Source organism: Schistosoma mansoni, chromosome 6 (assembly GCF_000237925.1).
Source record: "Schistosoma mansoni strain Puerto Rico chromosome 6, complete genome".
NCBI lineage: Eukaryota > Metazoa > Platyhelminthes > Trematoda > Strigeidida > Schistosomatidae > Schistosoma > Schistosoma mansoni.
The window spans coordinates 5,043,433-5,067,200 of record NC_031500.1 but is presented as its reverse complement, the minus strand read 5'-3'; the positions used below and the strand labels follow the sequence as shown (position 1 = coordinate 5,067,200).

At 35.6% G+C, this 23,768-nt stretch overlaps 1 protein-coding gene across 1 annotated transcript; it reads left to right on the top strand.

Annotated features, from left to right (window-relative positions):
* The first annotated feature begins 209 nt into the window (after nt 1-209).
* On the top strand, nt 210-22,611 carry Smp_169940 (kelch-like protein). The gene is made up of 11 exons (XM_018798029.1): nt 210-451; nt 486-577; nt 2,663-2,998; nt 5,191-5,711; nt 10,171-10,493; nt 13,355-13,774; nt 14,780-15,086; nt 17,247-18,028; nt 19,428-19,811; nt 21,072-21,198; nt 22,386-22,611. The coding sequence occupies exons 1-11, from the start codon at nt 292-294 to the stop codon at nt 22,447-22,449; spliced, it is 3,516 nt and encodes a 1,171-aa protein (XP_018653012.1). The 5' UTR covers nt 210-291; the 3' UTR covers nt 22,450-22,611.
* The last annotated feature ends 1,157 nt before the right edge of the window (nt 22,612-23,768 follow it).

The following is a 23,768-nucleotide window of genomic DNA, read 5'->3' as shown; positions in this document are numbered from 1 at the left end:
TTCATAATTAAAACAAATTTCAGGTCATTTATATTTATGATTAACACAGTCGATCGATAAGGAAAACCTATCGAACAACACTTCATATCTAGAATCGATCCCCTAGAACAAGAGGGTGAGAAAGAGATTAACTGGTTCATATTATTTCAAGGCTCAAATAGAGGATATTGATTGTTTGGTCTCACTAATGAGACCTTAGGTATGCCCTTGAGGAACTATGAGGCTGATTTGACAATCGGTTGCTTTTGGATTGAAGTCCGTTCCCGCTGGGATATTGAATCCTAGTGTGTAATGGAGTCGTGGAAAAGACTTACTGATGCTCCAATCTCACGGGTTAACCACCAAGCAATTTGTTTGGAGGACCGTATATTTGTTTTCGGCGGTTTTAATTCTCAAATGTTTGATCTAGACTACAATGAGCGTCAGATAGACACCTTTATGTGGGATATTCGTAAGCTCCATTTTCATTGGTGTGATTTCGGTAGACAAAAATAGATGGGAGCAGCTCCCTTACCCTCTATTGCTGAAATCATGGGACTGTAATCTCAAATCTTGGGGACCTGATCCCATCCTGGAAGTAAGTTAAATAACATATAGTCGGATAAGTATTCTTATTTTCGATGTAAGTTCAGGCAAGCTAACTTGATCACTTAGCATCTTCTCACTCTTGCCACCACATGAACACATGTAGAACGTTCTCCATATAGGAAAGCGCTTGATAGCTACTCAGACCGAAGGGGTATACTCAATCTCAATAATTAAGTTAATTTTCGGGCGTAAATATTCATATTCTCAAAAATTCTCCTAGGTTCTAAGACGTTTACGGGTTCATTGAAATGGACGTATGTATTTGCTCTTTCCATGTCTTCGAGTCTGCAGTCAGTGGGCTGACTTAGAAAGTATGGGCATTCAGTTCGTAGGTATAGCACTAGCTATATTTAGAAAATCAAACCACATCGTGTTTATGTAGTTGATATCCTGTTGGTTTGATTTGTGTGTAAACTTGGTATTCACTTAAGGTTTCAGGTTGAAGTTTTTTGGGCTTTAAGGAACATGCGTTTACAATATTTGAAATGTCAGTTATACTATGTATGAGTGGGTCACTGGAAATCTACGTTTAAATGTTTGATTATTCAGTCCACACTAGTTATTTAGCATAGTCTTCCGACCATTATTGGATGACGGTACTAGTGAGTATGTTTAGGTCATTTGTTAGTCAATAAAATTATGGCGTGACTGTTATTCATCATGTCATCACGAAGTTGAACAGTAGTAGCCGTAAAAATTAACACTACATTTAACAGAAGCTCAACAAACAAGTCAAAAGTTCAACGCTCTCTACCCGCCACTTTTTGGACAGCCGGATAGTATCACCAAACTGGGTGGTCCAAAGCCGAGTGCATGAACATGTACTCGGTAAATAATCCATTGCAATTTACCTATGGTACTCAAATAATAGTTAAATATCTCAACATTCTCACGTGGACGAAATTTTCAAGTCATGATCAATTAAGTGACTGAAATAATTGTCAGAATGGGGATTTATGGAGATTTTAGTAATTTTAGTAGTTACATTCATGAGTCGATCTAAGCTGGAGTTTCAGTGAGAAGCCGCGACCAATGGATTCCAGTCCGTGTTGGGTGGAGACAATTATCCGCCTCAGACAATGAAGGGTTGCACAAGATCATGGATCATGCCCCTAAATGCCTCGATACGACCGATGGTGGGAAGAGTCCGCTCTTCCTCTCGAAATGCTCTCACATGGACAAGCGTTTACAGGCACTCCCACGGAGGTCCTCATTGCCTTCTCGCCACGGGGTGTTGATTACTGAATCGAGGGGTTGTAAAGTGAATGTCCAGCTCTTTAACCGGGTTGGTGAATACGGAGGGTTCACCTAGGAGAATAGAAAAACCCTGATTCTAAACCAATGCTGCACATGAGCTCCAGGATCATGTGGGAACGAATGGTGTATGAACCAACTATTGGTCACCTGCTACCATGGGACTGCATCTCCGGATCATTGGTCTAGAGGTTAAGGGATCGCGCGCAAGACCGAAGGTCTCGGATTCGGGTCCTGCCTGTGGAATCGTAGGTGCGCACTGCTGGGGAGTCCCGTACTGGGAATAAACAGCCATCCAGTGCTTCCACGTTTTTAATGGTAGTCTGACTTAGATCGACTCTTGAATTCAACTACTGAAGTAATTGCTGGGAAATCCAAGACTTGAGACTACATAGTTTTGTTTCATTTAATTAACGATTAAACAAATTAATAATAACACAGGTGAAAAAGTTACGTGAATAGGTCTCAAATACGTAAATGGAGAGACAGTCGGGTATAAAGGTTGATATGTATCGGCACTAACACGTGATTAGTCACTAAGTCCTTTCAAGATTTATTTCAGTTCTACTCAGAACATGCTATGAGACGCCTGGTAGAATAACATTTTTGGTGAATTGCATCAACTGTGACCATATCTTGTTCATCTTATTTAAAGTCAAATTATTAAAAAACAAAGTTGGATATCACAAAAACAGATTTTATCCCAGATTTTCCAACACACCGTATTCCAATTGCTCAACAATCTTTAGAAAGAATAATCTCTCATAATACACTTATTTTACTTTTGATTACATTGATTGCCATTTTTTCTGTATTGTAGAGTAGTGGTTCTATCCAACCTAGTCTTAGATTTGGTCATACTGTTGTTGCTTGGCGTGGTCGAGGATGGCTTTTTGGTGGAAGAATGCAGCAGCAAGTATGCCCTAATCAGTTGTACATGTTCGATCCTGGTTCAAAGTTTCTCCTCCAGTCGGTTAGTCGGCCTACATTGTCCGGTAGCCTAAAGTTAAATCATACTATCAATGCTAAAAAGTTTCATCCCCCCTGTTGGGCTGAAGTAAGAGGTACGGTTGGTAGTGTACCGAGTGCTAGAGATGGTCATTCAGCTACTGTTTTAGAAGATGCAATGTTTATATTTGGTGGCTTTGAGGATGTCGTAAGTTTCTTCACATTGATTGTAACCTCAGTCATGCGGTCTAGTTTACCAATAAATATCGAAAATCGTAGGGCATCAATTTCCATGTTTTTTTCGATTTTCATCGCAACTGAAATACTGTTTTTATCTTATTCTGAAATTAAACTCAATTATCGCTGTTAAATACAATACACCTTATTTTATACGATATTATTATCATACCTTTTAACTAAGTTATCAAATAGCTATTAAATAACATCACGTTTATCTGGTGTCTATGTAGTCGTGTATTGACAGTAAAACTTATCTATGGCTATTATAATTAGTCGGAAAGCTACCAAAACTTTTGGTCACTTCGTTTGTAATTTTTCAACTTGAGTTAATTGAATTTTCAAGTTCCATTTGAAACAAAGTTTGATGAAACTGTAATTTCTCATACGCGTTTCTAACTGAGGTCATATGAACAGGATTTATTAGGCAGGTATTCTCTCATATTTTTAATACATATGGAAGTTAACTTTTGTATGCGATCGTAGCATATCGTAAATAACTCACCAATCAAAAAATGGTAATATCGTCTATCCGGAATCTGAATCCTTAAATTGCATTACGTAATGTAGCTAGAGTCCACGTATTCGTGAATAAGTGTTCTCGAACATTTAATCAGGCTTGGTGAACAAATATAGGACCATTTTAATGCGATTACCTTCTCATTACTATATTTATCCACTCCATTGCTTTTGCCTGGGCTTTTGAGAATATATTACATTGTCACGCAGAACACCGAAGGCAATTAGTAAGGTTATAAAATTAGTCTTTTGATTTCACCATAGACATGCTCGTGAATAGGTATTTAAAGCTTTCCCAAGCGTTTTATCAGATACTTACCACCCACTCCATCAATATCTTTCTTGTATGTCTGCTGGCATGACGAGACGCTGCTGCATTAGAACCCGTGCACTCAAGAAAAATTCATAAACCGTACAATATCGTATTAAGCACAACTACCATGCAACAAAATGGTTGTAAAAGCTAACCTAACAAAGAGCTCATAATCAAGTCTGCTGCTTATTGACCGTTTCATAGGCTTTCTTACATATATATATATATATATATATATATATAGGAAGGGTAAGACAAAATCGTTGAGATATTGTATGCTCACAATTCCATATCTGTACTAAACAGATGATATTGAATAAAGCAATCATCATTGTTATTATTATTTACTAATATAGAGGTATTTCCCAACAACCAAATAACAACTTTCAATTTAATATTATAGTTTTGTGACATCTCAACGTGTAAAAAATTGTATTTTTGACGCTTCATGGCTTAATGTAAATCACTTCTTCAGCGTAAATAAACAAGTGTCAATTTATTTTTGTGATAAGCCTTTCGCTTGTGACTACATTAACCTTTTATCTACTGTTGTAAGGCTTGCTATTCTTGTATGGTTTGTACTATTTAAACACTTACTACATGTATTACATATCCTCGTATGATATCGTACCAATCTTTTGTTTGATGTAAGGACGGATAAACTACTGATAAGTAATCATCTCCAATCTTTTCATGGCCTGTCTTAGTCTATCTTTAGTAATATACAAAGCCTGTTTTACAGTCATATTACGTAGTCTAAATTTGATATGTAAATGTATGTCTAATCTCTAGTATTTTTTCCATTTTGCTGTATGTCTATTGGACTTCTCTCTTAATTGTTTAAATAGTTGTCTAAGTTAAGAAATAATTTTATCCTCGTAGTTGTAGGTAAACTAAATGTTCATATGAACTCCCATTGTTGTGACTGATGCGATTCAGCCATTTTGAGGTGATACATAGATCATTAGCGACACTTCATGATCGTCACGTTATATTACGAACTGATTTAAACTGAAAATATTAACCGTTGTTTTATGGGACCTTACTCACTGTCAGATCTGAAAATCTGAAGTTCCATTTCTTATAGGTGTTATAGGTGTGCATTACTAAAACTAAGACAGAACGGCTGCTCAATGCATTCTAGTTCTCAGTGGTCTTTCAATATTACTTAATTTGTAGAAAGCTATCTCAAAATCGAGTCGATTCCCTCGGCCATAAAACTAAGTACATTTATTAAACTATGAATAATAAGCCTTCAAAAATAAGATTCCATTTTTCCCCACTGAAACATTTCACTTATCAAATTCTTCTAAATATTTTTTATCTTTTAGTTTGATAATTATGACAATTCAGTTTATCGACTGGATTTCATCACTTGGAATTGGACTCGTATAGAAATTCGTGATGATTTGTTATCATTTTCAGATCTTTCCCTTAATATTCCATTGGACACGAATAGAAGTCGACAAGTCGGTATAAACTCGCACGAATATTCAAATTGTACTTGGGATGATAGCGTATCACATAATCAAACACCCCATCCTAGAACTCCTTTGCCTCGTGATTTCGCATGTCTTACTAGTCACCAAGGTCGTATATTTCTGTTTGGTGGACGAAGTAAGTCACCTAATCATCCATCATCTGATATCTATGATTCTGCTCTATGGGAGCTCATTCCTCTTGTCAGTGTATCAGACTGCTCCTCTTCTGATACGGCGAACATCTCCGAAGGACAGAAGCTAACTCCAGCAAAATGTAGCTTTTGTGGTGTAGAAATGATCAATTATTTGGGTACTACTTCCGGTGGGTTATTTCGCATCCTGTGGGAAGAAGAAACAGGAAACTGGTGTGGGTATGTGTCGATCAATTTAAGCCATATATACGTTATTTAATATATATATATATATATATATATATAAATCTGGTTAACTCATTGTTTCAATGATAAGATATGTGGTCTCCAAACATAGTTCCAGATGTTTGCCACAAGCAGTTTTATAGCATTAGTTTGCCTCTCTTTAATACTGTCTAAACGGGGCAATTGTTATTCTGGTGGAGCGTAAACAGAATTTAGATTTTGACTGCATCTGGAAATATCAACTCTGAGCTGTGTCATGTGAAGTCTAACCGCTGATTACGATAATCATCCGAGCCCAACCAAGTAGTCTGCACTTACCTACTTGGCTCAGTCCAACAGTCAGTGTCTTCATGGACCCATGTTATGTCTTGGCTTGGGGCTACCCTATTTGTTCTTTCAGCCTACTATACAAATCACTGCTTGTCGAAGTAGGCACTGGTTAAGTATACGTAATACATATGTTCCAACCACTTCATTCGATAAAGATCCGCTATCTCATCAATCCATTTGCCATACTTACCTAGTAATCTACGTTCAACATTAGAACTGCTAACTCGATGGTCTCGAGATATACAAACAGTACTTCAAAGACACCTATGATTGAATACTAGTAACCTAAAAATATTTTCTGTTTTTAAAAGTTACTTTTCACAGTTATAAAACAGAATGGAGCAAAACGTTACGCTGTATACACATCTTCTAATCAGCAGACAGATTTCTCGCCGCTTTCTGGATTCGTCCCGAGATTTCGTCGCACACCAACCCACAAGGGCTAGGGGGATTTCCAAGATAAGTCAGTCAGTCACAACGTAGAACTTCGTACGTACGTACATCAGTTCGAGTTGCCATACCACATTAGCACAGAGATGAAGTTGTAGATTCAAATCCCATAATGGTAGAAGTAGTAAGAGTATAAGCCAAGATAAATGAATGGATTGACACACTCAACTATATCACTTCCTACCGTTGGTTCAGGCATTAACCCAGACCTTTCCTAAAGCAAGATTTTTCAGTTGGAGGGAGAGAAATACATCTCAAACATGCTTGTATTATTGCTTAAGGCGGCCACAAGACCCTGGATTTTTTAGCGCCTTTGCCAAAAAGTTCTATATAATCTGTGTATCCCATGTCAATAAGAGTATCTTGCTATGTCCTTATGCATATACGATTATCGCGAAATATGATTTCCAACTTAGATACGCTGACTTATACGACCAAATTAATAACCCATACAGTGTGGGCAGCCTAGAGTTCCGATAAGTCCTTTTTCCACCTAGTCATGCCTGTTAATTCCAGAACGTCAATCTCAGCCTCCGCGATACGAATCATACATTTCAAAAGTACTTGGTTTGTATACAAGCAAAACCAAACCACATCACACCATAAAATAGAAAGTAACTTTTATACAAGATCAAGCCCAAAGTGGCTGTGATTATAAGAAACTGTGACTAATAGATTGATAATAACTTCAGAGTAGTAAAGCTTATAATGGAAGGAACATAAATATATATAATTTGGTTTATTAGCAGTTATACAGTAAGAATATATGTATAATATTAGTCCATAAATAGTTCTCAGAAGTTACCCATAATTTAATCTTCTCTAGGACGTAACAGATCTTCCAATAGATCGATTCCTGATAAGTCAGGTGATAAGTGTTGTCTTCAAAAGAATGTCTATAACAAAGTCAAAAAGTATGGAAAACGGATAACCTTAACGAACACTGCTTGAAATTATTAACTCCGATGACAATTCACCATAACCTGTGACTTGACCATTAGTGTCTGAGTAGTAAACATGTACAAGGTCAATGTGCTTTTTTGTACGCCTTAGAATGACAGACATCACCATAAAACCTGTCGATCTATGGAGTCGAATCCTGCCTTAAAGTCAAGAAATTCAACTACAGTTTAGAGTCAGTAGGTATTTCTTTGTTCCAGAACCTGGCGAAGGCCAAGAATTCGGTCTACACATTCACGTCCAGGTTTGAAATCAGACTTATTTTTCCGAGTTCGCTCTTCACGAGCCTTGTTAAGCACTGGACAATTATTGAGGCTAACACTGTAGACACTGTTTATTTATTTATTTATTTAAACACATGAATATTGATACAAGGGGCACCAGATACATATGCGCCGCACAAATCTCATTCGATTTGTGTGAGGGCTGTGATACTGACCAGGTGCCCGACCCGAAGCAGGTGGTTTTCTTAGGGGACTACACCCGGAACCTATGACCTAAAGGTCTGATCCACAAGGCATTGGAGCATCGTGAGGATATGCAGTCCTATGGTAGCCGGTGACCAACAATTGATTCATACGCCATTTGTTCCTTCAGGATACTGGAGCCCATGTGCAGCATTGGTTTGGAATCAAGGTTTTCCTACTCCCCTAGGTGGACGCGCCGTGTCCACTAACCCGTTTAAAGCGCCGGACATTCGCTTTTGTTCCTCTCAATTTCTTACACAACACCCTGGCGACGAGAAAGAAGTGAGTAGGACTTCCCTGGCAGAGGTTATATAAGCGTGGCCATGTGAGAGCATGTGGAGAGGGAGAGCGGACTCTCCCCACTCTCGGCCGTACCAGGGCATTTGGGGGCGTAGATACTGTTAGTCAAATTTATTTCTCTGTAATTACCATAAGAGGATTTTTGTCCTTTCTCATAGGTTAAAACGATCACTGATTAAGACCAGTCAGATAGGATTCACTCCAGTTCCCGGACTCTTGTTAATGCCTCAGTTAATTTAACAGCCAAAACTCGACCACAATCCTTAAAGAATTCTGGGGTTAATCAATCAGGGCCTGTCGCCTTTCACTTGCTTTATATGAGCTATGGCTTTTTCTATTTTTCAAGAGTCAGAGGATTTATGTCAACATTGTTTGGTAAAAGTAAGCAACGAAGTGATGGCTAGGAAATAGTTAGACTAATTTTCAAAATGTTCATCCCGTAGTTCCGGTTTTCTGGATTGAGAGTGGATCATTGCCCCATCTTTTTCAGAAATATTCTGTCTAACATTAATGGTTGTTGACTTGGTAATCTAACTTTTCGCTTACCTGCTTTTTTTCTTTTATGCTTGTTTAACAGCAGTTTCGAAGTAACTTATTATTCCACTTGATTGTTACCAGTAAAATCTGTTGGTTATATCCTTAAAACATTCATGGATATTTGTAGGATATTTAAACCCAATAGCTGCTTGCTTAGTTCATTGCCTTTTGGTCCTTAATAATTCCCTTATGTGAGATTTGTCTTTGACATTCGCTTGAGCTAAGAATAGGATAAAAATTTGTTTCTTTATTGTTAAGTATATTGAAGTTAGAGATGATTCATTCGGAAGTCGGTAATTTAGATACTGGAGTTTTTTAGTTTACCTAGTTTAAACAAAGCAAGTAATTACAAGGACCACTAGGATGTATATAGATTTATCCCACTAGCATGTTCAAAAGTGCCACTAGTTTAAAATGTCATTATAAAGCTTATCTATGTTTTTAGTTTGTGAAACGGGTATAGTTTTTGAAATGAAAGTCACGAAACTGAAATGTACATCTGTTTTAAATGATAAATTTAGCTTTATTGGGATCCTTACAATTCTTCCTCGTAAGGTACGAGTGACAATTTATGCTTATTTTCGTTACTATTCCATCCACTTTTCTATTGTCATATTTTAAGTTTTAAATTTGTGTGTATAACTGGTTTCCATTGATCGAAATGCATCTACCTTTGCGTTAACAGTTTCAGAGAACCATGCGTTTAGTAATGTGTTTTCTGATGCGGTTTGTCGGAAATTGGTTTTGAAGGTTTTGCGTGTTATTATTCGTCACAAGTGTTTATTGCATTCTCAGGATAATTGGTGTGGCAAGCGGACGAAACTTAAATACCGAGCCCTTCGAACAACAACCAATTATCTAATATTATGGCCACATTAACTCACAGGCGACTTAGTGGTTAGACTAGTAGGTCTCATAGGCGAACCCTTCCCCACGTACCTCGGTTTAGGGGATCTGATAGTTTTATTAAAATCCGAGTAGTGGAAATTGCATTTGATAAATGAGTTACATTAAACATTTGTGGAAACTTCTTTGACTGAGGCTGTAGGCTACACAATTTTGGATCTTTAGAATGATTTCAGTTTCCTTGGAGTTATAAATACCTCCTATTTATCAATACGAAGACCGATGGAAATATACTTAAGGTTTTCTTTTTGGTTGTCATAAGCTGTGAAATATTATTTACCGTACGACAAAGTATCTGATCACGTATTTCTGTGATCACTTCTCAGAAATACTGTATTGATTGGATTTAGTCAACACAAAAGGTCAGACAAGGTTAGCTTGTTCGTTGACCCGTAACTAGTTGATGTTTCTTCAGAATATAGAGCAAATCTTCGTCCATGTAGCTGGATTTTGTAATAACTTTGAGTAACTTATTCGCTTTTTTGTCCACTCCTTTTTTATAGACCTGAATTTTGGGCAACTTCTCCCCCTCGTCCATGTTGCTTGTGGAAATTTATTCATAGTAATGTAGAAAACAAATCATATACACCACAAAACTATAAATTACCATCAAACTATCATTCCCGTTGGTCAAGTGGTTATGCAGTTTGGATAATTCGTCATCCTGGTCATGGTTTACAATCGCCAGAAGTTCTGCTTTCACAAATATTCAGTAAAGTTAATGGATTCACATATGATTCCAAGTCATCATTTGTGGAATCATCTTCATCATCATCAACATCATCAAAGTTAAATTCACCTTACGGACGTAGAAGTCTTTCACATTGTAAATTGATCTAATTTTTCTCACTGCACTGAAATTTTCCCGCTATAAAAATTTTTACGGTATCATAGGGTTATACAAGAAGTTTTCTCGTCGAAATGCTATTTCGCCAACCAGAAATATGCTCGTTTACTTCAATTGGACAAGTAAATTGTGTTTAGGATGGATGAAGCATCTATTTAAAAAATAAAAGTCATTGATCAGTTTGTAAATCTGTTGTGATACAGATAATGTGTTCATCTACACTCTGTTTCGATATGTAACGTATTTTGGAACAGATGGATTGGAAATTGAATATAAAGTATATCTATCTAGTTCTTAGCTACTTCTGCTAATAGTTTTAATAAATGAATGATTTCTAGCTGTTATCTGTTAAATGTAGGAAAACCAGGTAAAAAGATTTCAGCCAGTCAGTCATACACAACGTAGAACCTGTCACATATGTTTATCAACTAAAATTATCGCAGCTAAGTATAGCAGGATGCCAGAGTAGTGACAGTGCTATTTGTAGTAGAAAAAATTAGGCTCCAAAAATACAACTCAAGAAGATATGTATTCGCGTCATAAAATATTTTTAGAAAACTTAAGATCTAAGCAAACACAATGAATAAGTGTAACCACTTCATTGCTAACAATTCTGAACTACTTCACTTCCTTTCTTACCATGGACTACAATAGTCACACGGACACAAACTAGGTAATCTAAAAATACCTACACAGTTCAATCCAATAGTCGATGACTTCATGGACTGATGCCATATCTTGGTTTGGCCGACCATAGTATTCTATCAGCCTACTATACCAGCCATCATTGCGCATCTAGGTGGGTCCTCGTTGAACGTACGTGATACATGTCCCAGCAATCTCAGTCGATAAAGATTCACTACTTTATCAATCGATTTGCCTTAAATGGCTAGCATCCTACGTTTAAATTCAACACTCCTTACTCACTAGTCCTAACATGCTTGAATAATGCTGCGAAGGCTTCTATGATTGATTGCTATTAACCTGCAGCTTTTTAGCTGGCTGCTGCGTACTTATGTTTATATTTCGTGGACAGTTTGACCTGATTACAATTATTGCAACGATTACTCACGGTTTATAATATTTTCAAAGTTTGAACGAGGTTGTCAGAATGATTTATTTCAAACATTGACTCAAATTACATGACCAACGAATAGCTAAGTAAGAAAATGAATGAGTGAAAATAATTTGGCGAGTAAATATGCATGTATATGTATTTGTTTCTTTCATTATTTATTTAAACACATAAACATTGGTACAAAAGGGCACCTTGTATATATGCGCCACACTTCGTCATTCGATTTTTGTGAGGACTATAATACTACCCCTGGCGCCCGAACCAAAGCTAACCATGTATGTATGTGTAGATGAGTAATTGTCGATCCATTATGTATGTTATGAACGAGAATACAGATGGGGACAATCAATGTGTTTTAATACGAAATTATGGAATATCTTGGTAAAATACAGTAACCGTACACTGAATACTTCATTTTCAAATTTCCATCATTTGTCCTTCATAATGTATGGTTCTTTCAGTTCACATTTCTTTTCTATTTCCACTTCTATTCTCTCCAACTCGATCTTCTTAGCCTTCTGCTGCCAGCCATTCAACTATTGATTAGTGTCACATACTACTTACGTCTGTTGACATAAGTGGCATACACCACACATACACCTAACGTTTAAGTGTAGTAACTACACAGTGGGACTCATGGTGAATCACACACACGTATTCAGAAGCTTACTGATATGAAAGCTAATTATGTGGTAAAATACTCGAATAATTAATAACTAAAACGATATGATTTATCTGTTAAAAATTATCTCAAAAAGGTTTAACTAGTTTGGACGTGTGAAAACTTGTACGTGGGTAAAGGTACTATAATTTACTCTCCTTTGTTTCTCAACTTGACAGTCTTCTGTCTTACTTCTGATATGTGGTGTGGCAACACATATTTGTTCCAAGTATTTTTCGATTACGATTAACTGACTGACTACTACTAAAAGATAGAGGTTTTGAGTGGATCTGGACTACCTCAAAGGTAAAGTATTTTAGATCGTTTTCTGTACTCTGTCGACCATCGGCTATAGTTTATTTCTTGTTCTTGCTAACATATGAGTTTCTACACTTATCTTTGAACCATTTATTTTTCTTGGTAAGGGTTAGGTAATTATACTACCCTATCGTCAAAACTAAACTAAATGAGACTGGATTTTGAATTTGCAGCCAGCTGATCGGAAGTCGTGTACTTTGACGACTAGTTGAAATATCCCATTAATTTCATTCGAAATCATTATGATAATCATTTTTTTTTAAATTTAGAATTTAAGTGTTCCTAAAGGGACCACTTAAGATTTTGTGTTAAAGTTATGAGGCTGTAAGTATGGCATTCATAGATAATTAAATGTTTATATTCTCGTTAGAGTTTGCATAGGTTCAGATTTAGTTTACAGTTAATCATTCTGACTTCTTATCTTTTATCGATTCTGGAATAAAGATGTAAACGTTTGTATGATTTAGATTGGAACTGAGCCGATTGTTTATACTTCGACTCGATGATATAACTCAATTGTCTGGTTTCTGTAGACATATTAATTATCACTTCAATTGTCCAAGCATTATCTAAGCTTATATCAATATACGTGTGTAGCTTATTGTCTAATTACCTAAAATATACTTGGTTCTGTTATTTGTTTTAGTTTTCTTACATCATAGCTTCCAAAGTATTTTGGTCTGTATAGAGTTAATGTCATATCCTTACTTTTGCATTATATGTCGTACATTGAGTAACAAATTTCCAAAAAATTACTTTGGTAAATTTTAATTAAATACTTAGGGTCCTACAATGGTAATTTATATATCGCCTTTGGTGCTATTCGGTCACAGACAGGTCGAAGTCTCCAGTTACACTATCAAGACGTTTGGCGTTTCAATTTGTCCACCTTGTCTTGGATACAACTTTCCTATATGCCTAGTATGAAATCATCGAATCTACACATCCATCTACCGTCTGCCCGTAGACGTGCTGTAGCGTGTCTATATGTGGCTCCACCTAGTACTCCTTATCGTGATTATAATCCCACACTAATTAGACAACATCCTCGGGTATTTGTATTTGGTGGAACACAACCAAGGGCACTTAATGAGAAAATATCTCTTATCAGCAATAATGGCCATAACGATTCACGGTCTATCAACGAGTCTTCAACGTCCTATGGGATGTTTCCTCACAGAAGTTTATTCAATCTGAATTGGGGTTTGTGCATTTTACTACTGACCTTTCCTAATTTTTTTCATAAAATAATTTGGGATGTTTGTATTCATGGTATTTGTTTGCTACTGGGATAGAAAAAGCACATAACAAACTTCACGAAGTACAGATATTCATATTATGAAATGTGTCTGTATTATTATAATGACGTAACAAGGTTGTATTGAGATTATGGTCTCATGCTGGATACTAGATATCGACTGGGTGCAACACTTGACCATGTAATACTCAAATTAGTTGTTTAATCAGAGACCAGGTATAGGCCAAAAAACACAGCATAAAGCACTCAATAAGTGTAGTCGATTTTGCACATAAGACGACAGCCTTATGTGTTTATTGTAACCAAATATGTTTGTCCCCGCTTATCAACCATCCGTGCCCTACTTTCACCGGATCCATTAATTACACTTTCCGTCATAAAAATTTTAATCTTAGGTTGGTTTTTGGAAAGAAAAATTAGAATATCACCTATTGCCATGTAGGGGAATCTATGAGCATATATTTCCTGTGAGAAACACTCCCTGACAAAGCTTTTTGGTGTCAGATAAAAGCTCTCGGTGTAGTATAAAGTTCATAATCATGTGAAAACTAGCTTTGTTTAGGGCTAAGAGATCTCGCCTTTTTTTCTGCTTTTCTCAGTTTCTGAACAAACTCAGAGCAAAATTGATGAGCATTCAGTTTTAAATGAATTGGTAAGCAAGTTCTGAAACAGAAAAATATTACCATAGTGATGAGATCTTCCATCTCTAAAGATAGTTTCACAGAAAATTACATGAGAAAAATAAATAAGGTCTGTTAAATTGTAAACATGAGAAGTATGACAGGTTTAGTCCACATTCGAAAGTGAAACGTGAAATAGTAAAAATTCTTGTTGCATCCTTATGCAAATTATCCAAATATTTAACCTAGTGATTGTGAAATCTCATAATTTAGTTCTGTCAAATTTTAATGATCTTTTTATGTTCCTCCTTTTGCCTATTTTAAAAAAAGGTAATAATCGAACTCAGAATGAAGTACTTGGCTTGAGAAGAAACACTTCCTCATTGAAATCATTTGTTTCAATTTTATGCGTCCAATCAAATTCTTCGACTTCTGATCCTGATCATGGTAATATCATATTGTCGAATTCTACCACGAATTCATCTCTGTCTACTTCTGCAACACAATCGTCGTCCTCTTCATCACCATCAAATACACCAGTGACAAATTTCTATCTTATTATTATCATTCCATCCTATTTATGCAATTCTCATTTATTAAATGGTTTGAGTCCGTTGCTAATTAATGATTTTATCCGGTTGTCTAACTTATTTCTTATAAGCTTTGATGAGTTATCTCAATTATTTAATCTAAAAACTAACACATCTGATAATAATAATAATAATAATAATTCGTCATTTATTAAATATCTTCAATCTATACTTCCTCATCAATCCAATCACATGAATGCACATAGTACTAGCAACAACACCAGTATTAATAATAATAATAGCAATAATAATAATGTGACTGCCGATGAAACGATTCATCTATTTCATTTGGCCTGGTTAATTTTAACAAATAATAAGTTCTCCGCTCATAAAACCAGTCATAATAACATTAGTAATAATATCAGTTGTGAAAGGAATTATATGCCCTGTCCATTGTCAAGATTTCATATTATTTTCGTTGCAAACTGTTCCATGTCACCTAGTAGTCTTTTGTTCAAGTACGTTCATTAGTTTTTATTTGTGTGAATTCATCGGTTAATTAGTTTATTTTTTCATCATTGCGAAGTGATGAGTTATGCTCATAAAACGGACATCTGGCGCTTAAACCAGGTCGGTGGGTACAACGGGTTAACCTAGTAGAGTTGAAAAACTTTGGTTGTGAACCATTGTTGTACATGGGCTCTACAATCCTCAAGGAACGAATAGTGTACGAACCTACTTTTGGTAACTGGCTAACATATGACTCCAGCTCTTGACGGTGCCACATTCCCTAGTGAACTAGTCCTTTAGGTGAAAGACTCAGAGGTAGTAGCCTATTAAGGAAGATACCTGCTTCGTTTAGGGCTCCCTATCAATATACCAACCCAAACACAAAAAATTTATTTTATTTGTGTATACTTTTTTTCGTACCCAGTTGCACTAGATTTTATATGGATTAAATAAAATCCCAAAATGGCGAACTTTATTGTTGTCTGTTCATTGTGGCAATGTCTACAACGTGGTTAAAGTGCTAGGGTTTTAGGAACTTACATTTTTTACCATCAAAATAGTGGTCATGCCACAAAAAACCCGATAAAATTATTGGTCAGTAATGTTATAAGAGCTTCATTGATTGGTACAATTACTGAAATGATAGTTGGTTTGTATTCTCGATTTCCCGGATCCCAACTGTCTAGATTTCAGGTGACAGCCACTAGTTAAATAATTGTATATATACTCGACAACCAAAACTGTTATTAATTTTCTTAACTATTCAAAATATAGCACGACCATGATTTACTTTTCATTCAAAAAGTGGGAAAACCAATTATGTCGATAAATATCAAAAAAACAATCAATGATTGTTTACTTCTACTCATTATCGTCTGATTGCACCATAAATATCAACGACTACAATCAAGGAATTTTACAAGTACACTTTTAGTCTGATTTCTGCGTCTTACGCATGAATTCTGCTTACAGTGGTAAACATTTTTCACATTCAGTAACTAGCCGGACAAATCTTCTATATAACAGGGGGGTTAAGTTAATAAAAACTTAAAGAACTGGTTTAATATACTGCCAGCAGCATTTTTATCCCATCTGTTTTTGTCACTCACTACTGCTTAATATCATCGTGTAGATTTCGTGGCAGTCTATATTCAAGCTGTTTTCTTTCGGTTGTTGAGTTTCAGCAGTAATTTAGTGGTTACAGCCCTTAGGTTTCAACACAGATACCTGTGTATCCTGGGAAAGGTACTACTTCCAGGACTTGGCAGTAAACACTCGACAAAGCGATATATGTTCTCTGGATTTATTCTTTTTGATGTTCTTATCGGAGTTATAGGATTTTCTCATTTAGTCATACAGATTTGTTATTCTGAGATTATGGCAAAGACTTATAGTTCAGAAGGATAATTTTGGTGAGCTGTGCGGTCTAATTCTGAAACTTTCTCTGTCTTTCTAGACAACGTTTTTAGCACAAGCTTCAGATAGAACTGGATTATTCGAAGTTTTCCACATATAAGTAACAGCTTGTTTGGTCGACATTGATTTCAATAAGACAAGAGTTAATAACAGTCAGTCAAGATCAATGTCAACCAAATAAGCTGTTAGTTATATGGGGGGAAATTCGAATAATTCAGTTCTATCTGAAGGTGGCACTAACAATATTGTCAAACCAACCAACTAAATAGACACAACTGCTCCTGAAATTTTTTTTCGGAGTATTTTCTACTTGTGTTATTATTGTCTTTTTTGTGTTTTAGCTCCGAAACAAATCAAAACTACAAACCTGTAATATTAAAACAATACACATTTTATCAAAATTCACATGAAATAATCCATTTACAAAATCCATGTTGTATTAACCATGCATCTGATATATACACATCATCACAGCTAATTAATATCTGTCTGAAATCAGTGATTTATGCATTATTCGAAGCGGTAGAACGTGGATTAAAATATACTCATTCCAAATATCCCAATGCAACAACTAATTCATTGTCATCAACAGTGTACAATCCTACTATGTTTCTGAATGATGATGACGATGATCATGGTAACCAACATTATCATAATTTCTTAACATATAAAACATTTTTTATATACTCTGATATTGATATGGAAGAATTGGAAAATTATGCAACTCATGTATATATTGATGTTAATCAGATAACATCTATTGTTAATACTAATACTTTAGAAGTCATTTGTGATGACATTAATACTACTAATAATAATTCATTCTTCTCATTATCATTTACTTCAAAATCGATTTATAACTCCAATATTCTATCTTATCCAATTAAAAATTCTGTACAACAAACTGTAGCATCTGTTTTATTGAAATATTTAAATTTCATTCAAAATTCATTTCATTTAATATTTGAAGATAATAAATTGTTATTAAATCAACAAGAAATTTTACAATCTTTGTACACAGATCCTGTTCATTCATTCAATGAAAACAATAGTAATATATTTTCGACGCCTCCCATACATTTCACAATAAGAGGTAAGTATTTATCAACGGTAAGTGTTTATAGTGAGTATGAATTTTTTTCAGTCAGTTATAATCAACGTATAGCCTAGTACACATGTGCATTGTCTCAAGTCCACATGTCACATGAGATGAGTAGTAATGGAGTCAAAATAATTCCACCAGTAATTTTAGGGAGAAGACTGAACATTAAGGAAATGGTTCATGAGGACGGAACCGAAAAGTATGTATAAAGAAATATTGAAATTCAAGATCTAAAGTAAAGAAAAGAGTAAATGGACCTGGGCCACTGTGGTTGATTCTGAACCACGTTTTTAATTGATCGAACGAAGATCTATTTTATTTATTTATTTAAACACATAAATATTGGTACAAACGGGTACCAGATACATATGCGCTACACGAATCAAATGAGATTTGTGTGAGGGCTGTGATACTGTTCAGGTGCCCAAACTGAAGCAGGTGGTTTTCTTAAGGGGCCACACTCGGAGCCTTCGACCTAAAGGTCTGATCCACAAGTCATTGGAGCATCGTGAGGATATGCAGTCCCATGGTAGCCAGTGACCAACAGTAGGTTCATACGCCATTCGTTCCATCAGAATACTGAAGCCCATGTGCACCATTGGTTTGGAATCAGGGTTTTACAACTCCCCTAAGGGAACTTTCCGTGTCCACCAACCCGGTTAAAGCGCCGAACATTCGCTTTTAGTCCTCTCAATTTCGTAAACAACAGTGATACCACGAGAAGGCAGTGAGTAGGACTTCCGTGGCAAAGGTTATATACGCGTGGTCATGTGAGAGCATGTGGAGAGGGAGAGCGGACTCTCCCCACTCTCGGTCGTACCAGGGCATTTGGGGGCAAACCAAGATCTAGCATTAGTTCATGAAGTTATTGACCATTGAACTGAACAATGTAAGTAGGTGTAGTCAACGTGGCTGGAGTTTGAGCGATCATTGTACTCTATGGTTGGAGACAGCTGATAACGTAAATGAAAATCAGCCACAACGACGCAGATCTATTCACCATTTGTATTCTCTTAGACTGTCAGCCTTAAGATTATCTGTTACTGTTTCTAATTCACGAATTCATCTTATCGAGCCACATTGCCTATGTCTAGTGTATATTTATCAGCACCGATATTGTTATTACCACTACAAAGGTACTCATCTTAATAATTTCATCTTGCTATGGTGATATAAGGTGTGGCAACTTAAATTAGGTCACATAATTGAAAGCTATCAACATTTCTGCTTATGACTGATTAAGTTCATTTGCACACGATATCAATGATGAATTGTTTTTAAGCCAACGACTCTTACCACTTTACCTTTCTTCCCATTTATTGTCTAATGCTTAACCATGTTAAAGTTGACTTTAATTTTTTTGTGTTTATAAAAATTAAATGTAAACTTTTTTTCAAAAAATATCGTTTTCAATCCATAGATTCGTCTGCTGGAAATTCAACCAGTCATATTTCCAGCAGATATTCAGAGTCATCTACATCAAATAATAATAATAATTCGCACGTTGTATCAGGATCTTCACATTATTTTCTCAGTGAAAGACTAGCTTTAGAAATGCTCAACAATGAGAATATTTTCAATTTTACAGGAATTGGCATGTACAGTGGTGGCAGTAGTAACGATAATTTTTTGACTTATAATCCTCCACCTGCAACCGTTGAAGATGAAATTAACGATGATAATGATGATGACGATGACGTTGATCATGATGGTGTTGGCGATGATGATTACGATAATGATGATTCTGATTTCTCGGACATTCATTGTATACCTAATATAGGAGTTTTGTCGAAGGGTACAGAAAGTGAGAAATTAATTGTTTTTGTATATCGTATCTAAGATTTTCTTTATAAATGGTTTAATTTCAGAGTGTCAAAGCATTCACTAGTATAAGACATTGATGAATATTTGAGTCTGATAATATATGTTTCTAGATATTTATAATTATCATACTCATACATAAATTGCCACATCACTTTCCAGACGTGGCAGCAGAAAACCTAAACATGTAGTGTACTTCACAATAGATGGATTTTGACCAGCACGGGAATCCAGAATTCTTGCTTCGTCCTACTCGTGACTCATCAGTTGAATGCACTTATACCTCAGCACTAATATTCACACGGATTCTTTACTATCTAATTATTTACATACTTCTTATTACGTAATGATTTTAATGTTTTGTGATGACTATTCTATGTTTATTTACCCACGTTTGACCTCCTATTTCCAATGTTTAACTATTGATAAGACTTTTGTTATCGTAATTTAATGTTACTACTATCAGTACACCTGTCTTCCCACTATCCACTTGTACTTTTAACCATTATGCTCGGTGACGTATTCTATTTCATTGTGATTATTATTGACTCAAATAGCCTTAATTGGTATAACATTTTCGTATAAATATTCATGTATATTAGAGTAAAGCCTGATGACGATCTAATTGAAAACAATATTGTTCGCTTACATGTGTTGTTCTAATTTTCACAATGGGAATCTTTAATTTTTGAAAATACTTTATATAAGAATATCTTGTTATACAGAATAAAATGTCATAGTGGGCAACAAAACAAATACCATACTAAGTGATCACCAAATTGGTATTGAATAAAGATCATAATGAGTAATCAATCTAATTTTGATTTTATCATCCTGTCATAACAAACTAATGGCGGGGCGGGATCGTGGATGCCCACTGCTGAGGAGTTCCATAATAGGACGAAACGGCCGTCCAGTGCTTCCAGGTTTTCCATGGTGGTCTAGCTTCAATTGACTCATGATGTCAACTCTATAATCATTTAGTATCATTTTTTCTAATGAACAAACAAACCGTAACTTTATCTTTATTGGCAATTTTACATACATATTCCTACAGGAAACATGAGTTGCAGTTAACATAATGTATTCATAAAGAATCTAAAACTCTAATACAGTTAATCCCAAGTTCAGATAATATACATTCATTCATCGCTAATGAATACATCATTATGGTTTAAGTTTGATGTATAAATAAATAACTCACAATTCATATATATAATCTTGTTCTTGATTTCCTTTACAGAGCTGGTAGAATTGTCTGACTGTTACACTTTCAATTTCGACACTAGCCTTTATGAATTGTGTCTTCGTAGTTCATCTGATCTTGCTCAAGAACCTGTTATATCGCAGATTTTACCATCAACTATAGTGTACGTTAAAATTAATTTTTTGTTGATCTTTTGACTGTTTTTTTTTAACCTAACTGGGTTTTTTAGTTCATTTTTATATGGTAGGAATTGATTTTAAATTTCCTACTATAACTGGTCTCATCCACCAGCGTCCATAGTACCTGTGTGCTCATGCCACTTGATTGAGCTGTGCTGTTCAGGTTGTAAGAACCCTGCATGCCGTCTGGTTCTCTTGAAAACCAGAGTATAATATCCCTCTTGCAGGGTATTTCCAAAACTGCGAATCGTGAACTATGAATTGTCATAAAGTTGTTTTTTTCTCCATCTCTGACTGGTCACTTTGTTTCGCCTTCACAAATTTTGTCGTTCGTATTATACTTTGAAACCATAAATTAAACTTCAGCGGTAAGGGTTACATACCTTAAATGATCATTAAATCTAGAACAATGCTGGTAATTATTTCCAGAGTTGTTGACATTTTGATTAGCAAATTTATAGTAAGTTGGTTAAAATAGTTAAGCACTTATCTGAAAAATTATCATTATGCAGTAAATAACTAAAAAATCTTAAGTGACTTTATGAGAATATTATATTACTAAATACTTGTAAGACTGTGAAAAGCTAGTGGTATTCATCGAGTAATCGTTTCATGGTTCGCATCTCAGCTATGCACAGCACCTGTTACAGAAAAACTGAAGATACCTTCTCACTTAAGTTTTAGTGGTTAAGTTACGGCTTATGTTCATAACTCAATGGTTACAAATAGAGTTCTCAAATAAATATATTCCTTTTTATGGAGTAGAAAAGTTGTGCTTAAAGTATTTTCCTTTGAATCCTGAGGTTTTCTCTCAGATCGCCAAGATCACTATCAACCTAGTTCCTTTCCAGGTACATTAAGGAAAAGTATTTTCTCATAGTGTAGGCAACTGGGAAGCGATTATCGCCTACATACTTGTAATAGCACTCACAACTGACGTAATGACTTTACTATGTTCTACATGTGATAATAAAACTGTTCTATAATTGGCAACAAACTACCTATTTCTTTTTCACATGTATGCTAGTTTTTATTCAAACATAAATTTGACTCTGATGATTATTCCATACATAAGTGCTAACTATCAGATAGTTTTATTTTGTTGCGATCTGTTCTACTGAATTATTCAGTCATTTTGCGATTTATGTAATTTTTTACCGCTTTTTTGTAGGAATGATTTGAAACATCTATATTCACCTCATATTTACTCCATACGTCGGTCACGATTCGGATAATGTGAATAAGAAAGATGACAAAACCTCATTTTCATATTTAATGTTCTAAAAGTGTCATTTATAAACTGTTTAATATTCTGACTTGTAAACCTCTCGTAATAATATTGTGTACATTCATTTTCCAAAAATGTTTTATAATTACAAATTCATGATTTCACCTTCAAGGCGTAATCCTTCTCATTTTTATCTGTTGTTAAACATTTCTCAAAAACATGTTGAGGCGTTAGTTTAGTAATTTCAATCACTTGTTCTGCTGTTGGAAAACGAAATAAACGAAAGCATACTCACAGATTATAATGTCAATTAGGGAAGCTTTATGGTTTGTTTGGAATAACGTGCAACCACAGAGTGAAAGTAACTCATGAAGAAAATAACTCAGTGAAGTTGGTAGAAATTTCGACAGTACCATATTTTAGTTGTAATAGTTTCAGTGGATTCAACTTTTCTTAACGAGACTTTGTCTTGAATCTACAATTTTTTAAACATTTTATGATGAGCAGTAATTGAAATATCGATCGTGGACCGTCACCCATGTCAAACGTATCTACAGTCACGTTTCAGTATATAGAAATCATTTAGACGATTATTTCGAAGACCTCGGTTGGTTGCCCTTACTTCTTAGCTTACAAAAGATAACCGAAAATTTATGTTTTGTTTGAAATAATTCCTGTCACATTTAGATTCTGGATACTTTGCGCTGCTGCGTTTGAGTGACCTCAAAGGTAAATATGAAGATCAAACTTTTAATATTTGATTTTCAATTACTTCCTAATCAGCCGACAGCGCTATCGCTGAAGTTATAAATTATAGCTAAAGTTAAGCTCTTGCTCAGTGATCAAATCAGTCGCTTTTCAACCAATAGGTCATAATTATGAATCTCACTGTAACTACTTCTGCCGAGGGCGGAGAGAGTCGGCTCTTCCGCTCGAAATGCTCTCACATGGACACGCGTGTACACACACTCCTAGGAATGTCCTACTCACTGCCTTCTCGCAAGAGGGGTGTTGTTTTCGAAATCGAGAGGGCGAAAAGCGAATCCGGAGCTTTAACCGGGTTGGTGGATATGGAGGATCTAACCAGGGGAGTTGGAAAACCCTGATTCCAAATCAGTGGTGCACATGGGCTCCAAGATCCCGAAGGAAAAAAAATGCATATGAACCAATTGTTGGTCATCGGCTACCATGAGACTGCATCTCCTGATGTTGCTCCACTGCGTTGTGGATCAGACCTTTAGGTCAAAGGCTCGAGGAGTGTCCCCCTAAGGAAACTACCTGCTTCCGTCGGAGCATCCGAGCAGTATCACAGCCAATACGCAAATC

What these genes read in the sequence shown, in the direction of transcription:
- Smp_169940 (XM_018798029.1), top strand. Translation starts at nt 292, where the DNA reads ATGGAGTCGTGGAAAAGACTTACTGATGCTCCAATCTCACGGGTTAAC. An exon ending in CTAATTAATGATTTTATCCG is followed by an intron (nt 15,087 to 17,246) that starts GTTGTCTAACTT and finishes TTTGTGTTTTAG; the next exon opens with CTCCGAAACAAATCAAAACT. An exon ending in ATTTTACCATCAACTATAGT is followed by an intron (nt 21,199 to 22,385) that starts GTACGTTAAAAT and finishes GCTTTTTTGTAG; the next exon opens with GAATGATTTGAAACATCTAT.